Source organism: Scleropages formosus, chromosome 9 (genome assembly GCF_900964775.1).
Source record: "Scleropages formosus chromosome 9, fSclFor1.1, whole genome shotgun sequence".
NCBI classification, from domain to species: domain Eukaryota; kingdom Metazoa; phylum Chordata; class Actinopteri; order Osteoglossiformes; family Osteoglossidae; genus Scleropages; species Scleropages formosus.
The window spans coordinates 17,704,059-17,716,777 of NC_041814.1; the positions used below are offsets into that span (position 1 = coordinate 17,704,059).

A 12,719-nucleotide genomic window follows, 5' to 3' on the forward strand; every position below is an offset into this window, starting at 1 on the left:
GTCTTGCCTTTATGACTCATATTGTATCCATGATGACATCCGTTTCCTTGCTACGAAACATTTCATAGACAATAAGAAAGAAATACAAATCTTATGCCAAAACATTTAATGAAAAGAGATATAAAATCAGATTTTAGGTTTTGCAAATATATTAAGCATTTTTTTTTTTATCAGAAGGGCAAATTTTTCATTAGAATTGAAATGAAATTTTTTGTTAACTTAAAGTAAGTTAAAGAAAATGGAATTATGACTGTCATTGTAGATTTGAGTACTTCCCCTGAATTGGATCAGTTGATATTTAGCTGTTCTAAACAGTTTATAAGCATTTAGTTTAAAAAATAGCTGTTTTGAAAGTCATTTGTGCATTTGTGCATTTATATCTGTACCCAGCTCAATGTACACCAACCAGAAAGTAAAGCCTTAAAAATTTAGCGCAATGCTGTTACGTACAAGTAATTACCATTATGTAATTTAGTACATTATACCTATTTTACTTAACCATATATAATCTATTGTACTCACAACAAAAACGTCAGTTCAATAAATACAAGTAGCAGTAGTATCAGAGTACTTGTGGAGGGAAGGAGAACGGAGGTTGGTGTAAAGTATTCATATTCCCATTGTTACTTCTTTTCGTCCCCCCCACTGACACTATGATTATGTTTCTCCCTTCATTTCCACAGTTGTTGACCAGGCTGACCCTACAACCTATACAAGTGCAGTCATTTGAAACAGTGCCTGTATGCACATTGTTATTCAACCAACTCTATTTAGTTTCGGAACAATATGGGCATTATTACAGTACTCCTCATTTCAATAAAGACTCAGTGGTGTAAAATGTAACCAACATGGATAAAAGAGTTAAAATACAGTAAAATGCATAAAGATCATACTCCAAATGAAGGCTCATTCAAGCAGCAATACTAATAGCATTACGTCATTACTTGTGTTATTGTTACAAGGGTTGTCAAAGAAAATAAGCACACCAGCTGGCGATAGCATCATTACATTGTAAAACAAAGACTCAAATGTAATTTATTATAACAATCAAGACCATTAAGAGAGACTAGAGCAGCAGTTTATGAATTTACAATCTTATTTAAGAGTCAACCAAGACCCTTCTAATGTAATAAGATAATAAAATTAAATACTGTGATAAAATGCTTAATGATGGACTCTGCTAAATCTGTATTGATTTGTTGCTCAATTTATAGCTCAATTAAACAAACAAATGACTAAGATATCTACAAACTGCATGGCATTCCAGCACAAGTATTGCAACTTGTACTTTTCCAAACTCCTTATATCTCATTTTATTGTTTTTAAACCTATTCAGAAATACTCAAATCCTTATTTCCACTGCAGGGAACCACTATCAGTGGAAAGTAACATTACAAGTTTGTGTCCTCAATTTGACTGTGTTGTACAGATGTAAATTTGTTATCAAATCTCTCCTCCTGATGATGTAATGAACTTTTAATATTTTTCTCTGAGATGTATGTTGCACTGGAGAAAAGTGACTGCTAAATAAATAAATGTAAATGTAAACAATTTTACAGCATATAACCTAAGTAGCTAAATTTTTGTTAAAAACTCAATTCCAAATACAAACATTATCAACAGTGAAGGAGAATACTGCAGTTGGACAGTCTGCTATCACCCTTACATTACATACTGTTATATTACATCCTCAATTACATGTATATTCCAAATTCTAAAAATACTTGTACACAAAATCCAGAATTTAGAGATGGGATTTAAAATTGCTAAATTATAAATTATACTGTAATTTTTGTCTTAATAGCAAACCTCAGTGTTTGGCAAAGTACATATAAAAGGGAATATTTCAAAACATCAAGTACAGTTCTATTTTGTTAGACAGAGTGTAACAATAATTAAAGAGGATGTGATCAGTACTGCCAATAACCAGGGATACCTATAAACCAAAAAGTAAGTATACAATAAAAATGTTAATGAAAATAAATTTTCACCTTAAGCACTTTTAGGTATTTACTCCCAAGTAGAACTAACAATGTAATTGTTTGTTCAATGCCTGTTGTACTGTTTGTTTTATGTCCTCCAGAGTAGATGCTGAGTTAGACTATAAATTATCAAAGACAACTACTGAAATTTTAGAAAAAAGTAAATGTTTTTTTACATCAATTACCACAATACTGATGCTCTACCATCACAAGTGGTTAGTTCTGGGGTATGACAAACATAAGTACTCAAATGCAGATCTTTATTTTCATTTACCCTGGTATCAACAAACAAAAATCAGCATTGTTTCCTTGCTCATAAACAACATTTAAAAAATCAAACTGTTAAGTAATGTTTTCATACAACATACAATCACAATATATTACTTATATATATTTTGAACCTTTGGGCAGCCATTGATAGCCATTTATTTATATAGCATAGATAAAATGTTTTAACTTTTCAAATGTGAAGGTCAACCACTTCTTTCAAACAAAAATTTGTAATATTCCAACTCTATTTGCATTTAGCAGAAAGTAAATCCTTGGAAACTCTTATTTAAATCATCATTTAGTAAAAAAAAAAAAAAAGAGAGCAATAACACATAATGGAACACATAACCCACACACCCTGAAATGCACATTTCCATATGATAAGAAGTGTCCCTCATGGAATGTTTTCCAAAATTTTTCATTTGTGCATACTACTAGCACTAAAAATCACTACAATATTTGGCTAATATAACCATACCATATTTATTTTCCTACAAGCATTATGCTTAGTTACAATTACACCTATAATGGGCTGTGTAAAATGTAGCACAATACAGACTTAGAGATATGTAGGAACACAAAGGCACTTTACCTGCAGTGAGTTGAGGAGCACAAAAATATATGCCATCACAACAGAGAATGGCACCAGCACTCCAAAAAGCCAAGTGAGCCCCAGAATAGGCAGCAGCACCAACACTGCCTTCACTGCAGCCCTGGAACAAAGCATTTTGTCCACCATAAGAAACAGCCACCATACTGAGAGATACCATAAAGAGAACACTGCACACTACAGACAGCAATAAGGGTGGTGGTTAAGGACCTACACTAGAACCCTGAAGGTTGTTGGTTCAAGGACCAAGAGGAAACCAGTGACATAGGTGATCCAGTAAATTTTCTAGCTGAAGGAAGAGGTGAAACTGTAAATTGCTGTGGCTAAAACAGTAACTCACAGGTTTTATTCTGAGGGATTGACCATGTGAGCCATTCCAGGCAAAACAGGAGCTCTTGTGTAAAGTTGTATGCAGAGACTAACCATATTTAGTTATTCAGAATACTGTAAAATTATTTTTAATTCAGGTAGTTGCCTGTTAAACATAAGTCATGATCACATATGAAAAACTACATGGAGAGAAGATCAATAAAAAATTAGGTTAATCTGTAACAGAATCCACAGGAAAGGAAAGAAGATCTGCAGTGTATACAGTATATATTTTTTCAACTAATTTTTCATAATTAATCAGGACACTGTCTAAACTAAACCTCAGAAGCAGCGTCTACACTAAACCTCTGTTTATTCATAAAATATGAATCTATTAGCTGGTAGTTGTGTTAGTTTCACGCAATCTTCCTTTTCCAATCACAATCCCTGCTTTTAATTAACGATGACACACTGGGGAATCACACACCACTAAGTGAATTTCTTTTAAACCACCTCTTTTTTCTGAAGGTCCATACAGAATTAATAACAGCATTACAAGCAACTACAGCATATAATGTAAGGAAAACATACAACGAAAACTCCAATAACATAAAATTGAACAGTATAAAAAAGGACAGAAGGATAAGGAAAGAGATATGTAAAGAACACATTACAGCAGTTCTAGGGGTAAAAACAGTAATCCCCGAAGCGCTGCAGGAAGCGAACAAGTATAGCAGGCTGATGGGGAAAACAGAGGAGAAATGCTGCCCCCTTGTGGCCAAAGGAGGTCGGCTCACCGTATTTGCTCGAGGGCCTGTTCCGAGGGGCTGCTGCCTAACGCCAACAAGACAGATCTTCTTTTGGCAGTGGAGATGGTAATGGCCACGACTCGCGCAAGGATCATGACATTCACCTGAAACAGAAAGACCTGAGTGAGAACCTGCAGCATTGAGGATGAAGAGCAGTGCTGCATATGAGAAAGGAGTAGTGCCCTTACCATGACGATGAAGATGACAGGGCCAGCAAACCCCCATATGACTCCATTTTGCACGCTCAGCCAGCAGTGATCGTCGGCTGTGTAGTTTCGAGAAGCGGAAACTAAAGTGATTGCAACGACCAGAACTGGGAGACCTGCACAGAGAGGACGGGGAGATGAGAAAGTAACAGCAAAGAAGTAAATCCTAACATCCAAACAGTAGGCCTTAGCATCTCAAACCAGATACCACTGCAATTACAGTAAATTTCCTTTATTTACCACTGCACCGTGAGAGAAGGTCAGATAATGTATGCATCAGATAACATGTCCAACTACCAATGTCCCATACGCGGTTTAATCCAGAAGAACAAAACCTCCAGTCAGCTGACTCTAACCGCGGAAGCCTACGGATTTTGATACCTAGAGCATACTATGGGTACCATTTAGTGTAGGAGCAGCAACCCTGAATGTTACCGAACTGTATCCCACAGTACCGTTAATGTACTGAGGTGCCACTGTTGTTGTTAACACTGTCCAGTGCTACCATAGATGTTGCTGAACCCTTCTGATAGCATGACTGACTACTGTTAACTGCAGTCAACTATTTTTGGCTGCAGTCTGGACAGTCTTTTCCAGCCATCCATTGGCAATGTTTGTATGTCACATTATTGGTATGTGTATTATTTACATTTACATTTAACATTTATTCGTTTAGCAGATGCTTTTCTCCAAAGCGACATACATCTTAGCAAAAACACAATTTGTGCATTATATTAAGAGAAAGAGACATGGCTGCAGACATGTGTTTATGCAAGGGCCATCAGATAAGGAATCATCAGTTAAAGAAGATACACTACTATAACAGAATTATGAATTGGGAGGTACTTTAAAATATTTCTAACAAGATAAAACACCTTAAGGTCAATAATTATCATCCCCTTGCTTAAGGCATTGTACATGGTACCATAAAATTTCGCACTAAAAGCAATTAATGACCTCAGTTTATGAGTTTACAGGCAGTATTCCAGATGAGAACGGTGTCAGCAGCTGAACAGAACAATGGTGTGAAACTGTAGCGATAAGGCAACGAGAGCCATGTTACCCCAGCCAATAAGATAGTAGTACTTCATATGCCTCTCTTCACTCAGGTTGACAATCACCACTTTGCTCCACAGCAGCAGGCCCTCCACGAGCATCCAGCTGAATGCTGCCATGAAGAAGAGGTGTAGCAGTGCTGCCACGACTGTACATACCACCTGAGGACCGGGGTCACAGGAAAAAAAAAAGTCAGCTTTCCCCACAAGCCCTGACCGAAGCCACCCGGTTGCTCTATGTACCAGGTGTCAGATGGCCTTGCATACGATGACATGGGACGATGTCGCAGTGGTCCTTCCCCATCCCAAGGGCCATAAGGTGGAGACTGCTACCAGTTTGCCCATCGCATGCCAACACAGCACACAACGAAAATCAGTGTCAAAGAGCAAAGTGCAGGGTATGGTCTATGGATGCAAAATATAGCTTGTATCTATTACATGTAATAATAATCTCCATGTTTGAAAAGGAAACAATTAAACATACCTTATTAGAGGTAGCTGATCCACTACAAAGAAGCACTACTTGTGCAGCTGTCAGCGCGATGAATAAATTCTTATGAATAGATGTCCGGTCAGATTTGGGAATACTACACAGAAAAATACCACACTACTTTAGAATTTTACATTTTTAAGTGTATTTCACGTTATTAATCATTACTCCAAAGTTCATACTGATGATAATGTACAAATAAATATATGTTCTTTTTCAGACACATTTTCCACTGGCCTTTACCAGCTGACCGTATTTCCCTTCTATTTTACACTGAACTGGCTAAAACTGAGAAAAGCCACAAATCTCCTAATTACTCAGCCCTGACAATAAATGGCAAACTAGATCTCTCCTTTGAACCTCGGGGGTTAATTAACTCTGCTGTAATGTCATCATAAAACTTCAGTGTGGACAAGTAAAAAGGGAGCAGCCAGTGTGAAGTAATTACAGCATAAGCACAGCTCAATACTGGACTTCTGTGAAAATGGAGCTGCGTGGACAACATGGACTCTGAGGGGACAGGGTGGAAGCAGTCAACATGTCGCATGCAGGTGGAAGGCAGTGCCAGAGGCACTTCATGTGAGTCCATGGCACCATCCCCTTTTTGCCCAGCAGGAAAGGTGCCTCTTCCACACAGTTCACTTACTCAAGCATGGTAAAGAGCATCAGGGTGACCAACAGCGCGCAGAGCGAGGCTCCAGCTCCAACGAAAGTCAGCTTGGTCAGAACACTCCTCTGCAAGGGTGTCCACTGCCAGGGCAACAAGCCAAGTTAGATACTTCATCCGTTAGACCGTTGGATAACTGGCTTGACATGGCACTGCCCTCATCCATAAACAACTTCCTGGAAAGAGCATTTCTAACAACTAACTACTGGCGGTCACTGCTATGAAGTCCTTCCACATGCCTCCAGTCCTCCAGTCCTTCCACATACCAACAGCTACACCTGCTGGAGATAGCAGCTTAATGCAATTTCTATCTCCAGTATATGCGTTGCAAACATCTGATTCCTGGATTTTCAAACTCAAACATTTCCACTGTTTCCACTGCAACTTCGCTTTTGTGCCTGAGGGACCTGAAACATGGTCAGACAGAAGAGAAACTCAAGCTAAATTTGTCATCATTTATCAGAGAGTTTTATAGACGACACCAGCAAATAAACTGAGATACGTTTTTATTATTATGCAGTTTAATTCTTTTTTAATTATTTTTATTTGTTCTACCCACATGGCCCTCCATTAGTCTGCAGCTCACTTTCCTTTCTCTACCTACCAGTGGCACTTGATAAAGGAACATGGCTCAGCAACACAAAACTCAGCACTGTATACTGGGAAGATTAGTATTTTTTTTTTTTTTTTTTTTTTTACTTTCAGTCATTTTAAAGTACACAACTTTAAAACCCCTTTATGACTATTAAATCAAGGTTCTTGTTTACCCCGCCCAGTATGGGGTCACCAGGACCCCACCCTGGAGCCAGGCCTGGGGGTGGGCTCGCATGCGAGCGCCTGGTGGCCAGGTCTATGCCCACGGGGCCTGGCCAGGCTCAGCCCGAAGCCAAGATGTGGAGCCGCTCTTCGGTGGGCTCACCACCTGCCGGAGAGGAGGTAAGGGGCCGGTGCGTTGTGATTTGGGCGGTGGTCGGGGCCGAGCGCCCGGCCGACCCAAACCTCAGGCACCAACTCTGGCTTTTGGGACTTGGAATGTCACCTCACTGGCGGGGAAGGAGCCTGAGCTAGTGCAGGAGGTTGAGAGATACCATCTAGATATAGTCGGGCTCACTTCCACTCACAGCTTGGGTTCTGGAACCACTCTTCTCGACCAAGGGTGGACTCTTCACTATTCTGGCGTTGCTCAGGGTGAGAGGCAGCGGGCGGGTGTGGGCTTATTAATAGCCCCCCAGTTCAGCCGCCATGTGTTGGAGTCTACCCCGGTGAATGAGAGGGTCGTCTCCCTGCACCTTCGGGTCAGGGAACGGTCTCTCACTGTCATTTGTGCTTATGCGCCTAGCGGCAGTGCAGAGTACGCGGCCTTTTTAGAGTAGAGTCCCTGGGGGGCGTGCTGGAAAGCGCTCCCACTGGGGACTCTGTCGTTCTACTGGGGGACTTTAATGCCCACGTGGGCAGCGACAGTGACACCTGGAGGGGCGTGATTGGGAGGAACGGCCTCCCTGATCTGAACCCGAGTGATGAGTTGTTATTAGATTTCTGTGCTAGTCACGGTTTGTCCATAAGAAACACTATGTTCATGCATAAGGGTGTCCATCAGTGCACTTGGCACCAGGACACCCTAGGTCGGAGGTCGATGATCGACTTTGTAGTCGTTTCTTCTGATCTTCGGCCATATGTTTCGGACACTCGGGTGAAGAGAGGGGCTGAGCTGTCAACTGATCACCACCTGGTGGTGAGTTGGATTCGATGGCGGGGGAAAAAGCTGGACAGACCTGGCAGGCCCAAACGCATAGTGAGGGTCTGTTGGGAACGTTTTGGCGGAGGCCCCTGTCAGAGAGGTCTTCAACTCCCACTTCCGACAGAGCTTCAACCAAGTCCCGAGGGAGACTGGGGACATTGAGTCCGAATGGACTATGTTCCACACCTCCATTGTCGGGGCAGCGGTTCAGAGCTGCAGCCATAAAGTCTCCGGCGCCTGTCGCGGCGGCAATCCCCGAACACGGTGGTGAACACCGGAGGTAAGGGATGCCGTCAAGCTGAAGAAGGAGTTCTATCGGGCCTGGCTGGCTCATGGGACTCCTGAAGCATCTGACGGGTACCGGCGGGCCAGACGGAATGCGGCTCTGGCAGTTGCCGCGGCAAAAACTCAGGCCTGGGAGGAGTTCGGTGAGGCCATGGAGGAAGACTTTCGGTCGGCCTCAAAGAGATTCTGGCAAACCGTCCGGCGACTCAGAGGGGGGAAGCGGTGTTCCACGAACACTGTTTACAGTGGAAGTGGTGCGCTGCTGACCTCAGCTGAGGATGTCCTCGGGCGGTGGAAGGAGTACTTTGAGGATCTCCTCAATCCCTCCGACACGCCTTCCGTAGAGGAAGCTGAGGCTGGGGACTTGGAGGGGGACTCGTCCATTACCCTGGCTGAAGTTGCTGAGGTAGTCAAAAAACTCCTCGGTGGCAAGGCTCTGGGGGTGGATGAGATCCGCCCCGAGTTTCTCAAGTCTCTGGATGTTGTGGGGCTGTCTTGGCTGACATGCCTCTGCAGCATTGCGTGGAGTTCGGGGAGGGTGCCTCTGGACTGGCAGATTGGGGTGGTGGTCCCTCTTTTTAAGAAGGGGAACCGGAGATTGTGTTCCAACTATAGGGGATCACACTCCTTAGCCTCCCTGGGAAAGTCTATGCCGGGGTACTGGAGAGGAGAATCCAACCGATAGTTGAACCTCGGATCCAGGAAGAGCAATGCGGTTTTCGCCCTGGCTGTGGAACACTGGACCAGCTCAATACCCTCACTAGGGTGTTGGAGGGTTCATGGGAGTTTGCCCAACCAGTCCATATGTGTTTTGTGGACCTGGAGAAGGCATTTGACCGTGTCCCTCGTGACATCCTGTGGGAGGTACTTCGGGATTATGGGGTTCAGGGCTCACTGCTACGGCTGTTCGTTCCCTGTATGACCGGAGCAGGAGCTTGGTTCGCATTGCCGGCAGTAAGTCAGACCTGTTCCTGGTGCATGTTGGACTCCGCCAGGGCTGCCCTTTGTCACCGATTCTGTTCATTATCTTCATGGACAGAATTTCTAGGCGCAGCCAGGGAACGGAGGGTGTCCGTTTTGGTGGCTGCAGGATCTCGTCTCTGCTTTTTGCGGACGATGTGGTCCTGTTGGCTTCATCGAATCAAGACTTACAGCGTGCACTGGAGAGGTTTACAGCCGAGTGCGAAGTGGCGGGGATGAGAATCAGCACCTCCAAATCCGAGGCCATGGTTCTCAGTCGGAAAAAGGTGGATTGCCCCCTCCGGGTTAGGGGGGAGTTGCTCCCTCAAGTGGAGGAGTTTAAGTATCTCGGGGTCTTGTTCACGAGTGAGGGAAAAATGGAGCGGCAGGTTGACGGACGGATCGGTGCGGCGTCCGCAGTAATGCGATCATTATACCGGTCTGTTGTGGGGAAGAGGGAGCTGAGTCGTAAGGCGAAGCTCTCAATTTACTAGTCGATCTACGTTCCTACCCTCACCTATGGTCATGAACTCTGGATCATGACCGAAAGAATGAGATCGTGGATACAAGCGGCAGAAATGAGTTTCCTCCGCAGAGTGGCTGGGCGCACCCTTAGGGATAGGGTGAGGAGCTCAGTCACCCAGGAGGAGCTCGGAGTAGAGCCGCTGCTCCTCTGCATCGAGAGGAGCCAGTTGAGGTGGCTCGGGCATCTGTTTCGGATGCCTCCTGGACGCCTCCCTGGGGAGGTGTTCCGGGCATGTCCCACTGGGAGGAGGCCTCGGGGCACACCCAGGACACATTGGAGAGACTACGTCTCCCAGCTGGCCTGGGAACGCCTTGGAGTTCCCCCAGAGGAGTGCGGGGAGAGGGAAGTCTGGGGGGCTCTGCTTGGACTACTGCCCCCGTGATCCAGTCCCGGATAAGAGATGGATGGATGAACTTTAATGTTGCTTGATGTTAATATAAGGCAGCAAAATAAACAGGCTTCCTGTCCATGGAGTGCCAAGTCTCACTCCAGATATTTCCAGTATAGAGGGACACAATAGCTGTTGGTGAAGACAGATAAAAATAAGTCTTATAACAAATTTTCAGTTAATCTGAGCTTCATCTGATTTTTTTAAAAGAACCTAACCCCTGCATAAATCAAGGGATTAAACTGTATTAATTTAATCATCATGAGTAATGATAATAATCATTACTCATTATGATGTAGTGGGATGATTTACAAACAATTCTCAGTTTCAAAGCAAGTTCTGGTCCAAATTACATTTAAGGTTTGGGTGGGAATCCTGCTGTCTGTGAGGAGTTTGCATCTTCTGCTTATGTTCGTGTGGGGGTCCACCCACAATCCAGAAACATGCGGAAAAAGACAAAACTAAACACTTACAAACGCTCACTAAGCATGAAAAACACACACGAGTAACTTTGGCTTAAGTATTTACTATGTCCACCACAGACTTTAGAGCTCAATTTTTGTGTCTTTGAGTGTCACTGACCAATAACAAAATTATTGATTTTGCTCAAGTTTATAGGAAGAATTGGTTAATTATTGGCGTTGAATTTGTGTAGACAATGTATTTTTATTTTTAGATATTTTAAGGTGGGGGGGGGGCATGGTGGCGCAGCGGGTTTAGCTGGGGTCTGCTGTGTGGTGGGTGTGGGGTTCAAGTCCTCCTTGGGGTGTCTGGTGATAGACTAGCATCCCATCCTGGGTGTGTCCCCTCCCCCTCCAGCCTTGTGCCCTGTGTTGCCGGGTTAGGCTCTGATTTGCTGTGACCCTACTTGGGACAAGCAACTTCAGAGCAAATGAACTGATGATACTAAACTGTCCTTAGTGTGTGAATGGATGAGTCACTGTGGGTGGCAACCCTGCAATGGACCAGTGTAGCCCCCTCAGCCTTGCACCCAATGATTTCATGATAGGTTCTGATTGCCATGACACTTCTCAAGACAAGTGGTTATTAAAATTGGATGGATATGTATTATTAAGCTTTTATTGATTGTGACTTAGTGGTAAAACAAACTCTTGATTTAAAAACATCAGTGTATGTGACAAATTCACTGCAACTCAAGAATCACATGTCTGTGTCCAAATAAGCAAAATACAATATTTCTGTTGTTGTAATGCACTTTTTGTATGAGATGTAGGTCACTTTGGAAAAAAGCATCTGCTGAATGAACAAATGTAACTGTGTTTGTAATGTACAGGGCCAGTTTCCAGTACCTTGATTAGATGTTTGCAAATAAGTTAGAGTTTAAAGACATGTAAAACAGACTGCGGTAACACGTCAGATATATTTCAGCTAAGATAAATATAACATCCTATTTAACTAAATTCCAGTGAAAATTGCTTCTAAAAACCAATAATTCTGTTTAACAATACCTTAGTTTCCATGTAACTCATAAGCACTGCAAAGTTGGTTGTATGGTTGCAGAAACAGGAGGTGACCGATGACCCTGTGTATGTAACCCAGCAGCCTTTGCTTGACCACCCATCCAGAACGCCGCTCCTGAAGACATTAGTTGGTATATCAGCATTTACAGATGAACTGTCCACATTCAATGTGCTTTCACTGGGACACCAAATATCGTTTGAATTACATCATACTTACATCAGGCTGAAATTCCAAAATACACAAACAGGCGCAACAAGCAGTGGGTGCTCCACCTACAGTGAAAACAAATGACCTCTTAGCAACTCCTTTTACTTTGGTCAAGCTAAAAACAAAGCTGGATTTAGTAGTTTCTTTTTGAATAAAGCAATCTGTAATTTTTATGACATGAAAGGCATGAAAATGGGAGTGCCTTATTGCTCCGCAAGCCAAAAGTTAACACATTTTTCAAGATGTTTAATAATAATTGGGAAATCAACAAGGGTTAAAGTATTAACACTATACAATACAGAATTTACTGTTACATAGTGCTCAACCTTGTTTTCCACAAGACAGACTCAAAGAGATAAGTTTACAAATTAAGCAAATGACAAACCATAACACTGAACAGAGTGACGAGCTACAGACATTAATAAGTTGTATAAGCAGAATGAAATCCGTCCATCCATTATCAGTAACCACCGGTCCAATGCAAGGTAATGATTGTCCAGATCGTACAGGGTGTGAGGCAGGGTACACCCTGGACAGGATGTCATGTCATTGCAGGGCAAACACACATACAAACACACTCATTCAATCACACATACATATAGTAAGGGCAATTTAGGGTCTCCAATTCATCTGAAACACGTCTTTAAACAGTGGGAGGAACCAATGAAGCACTCAAAAGAGGAGCACCCAAAGGAAGGGCACACAAACAGATGCAGAATATGCAAACTCCACACA

General features: G+C 42.9%; 1 protein-coding gene across 4 annotated transcripts in view; it reads right to left on the reverse strand.

Annotated features, from left to right (window-relative positions):
* The window catches only part of LOC108935385 (adhesion G-protein coupled receptor D2), a 66,473-nt gene that overhangs the window by 46,845 nt on the left and 6,909 nt on the right, over window positions 1-12,719 (reverse strand). For all 4 annotated transcript variants that reach the window (XM_029255157.1, XM_029255156.1, XM_029255155.1 and 1 more), the window contains 8 exons: window positions 11,994-12,049; window positions 11,765-11,891; window positions 6,378-6,481; window positions 5,726-5,828; window positions 5,250-5,403; window positions 4,169-4,302; window positions 3,969-4,084; window positions 2,845-2,965 (listed from right to left, as the gene is read on the reverse strand). In XM_029255157.1, coding sequence (XP_029110990.1) covers window positions 2,845-2,965; window positions 3,969-4,084; window positions 4,169-4,302; window positions 5,250-5,403; window positions 5,726-5,828; window positions 6,378-6,481; window positions 11,765-11,891; window positions 11,994-12,049 — 915 coding nt within the window. The remainder of the gene's footprint in view (window positions 1-2,844; window positions 2,966-3,968; window positions 4,085-4,168; window positions 4,303-5,249; window positions 5,404-5,725; window positions 5,829-6,377; window positions 6,482-11,764; window positions 11,892-11,993; window positions 12,050-12,719) is intronic.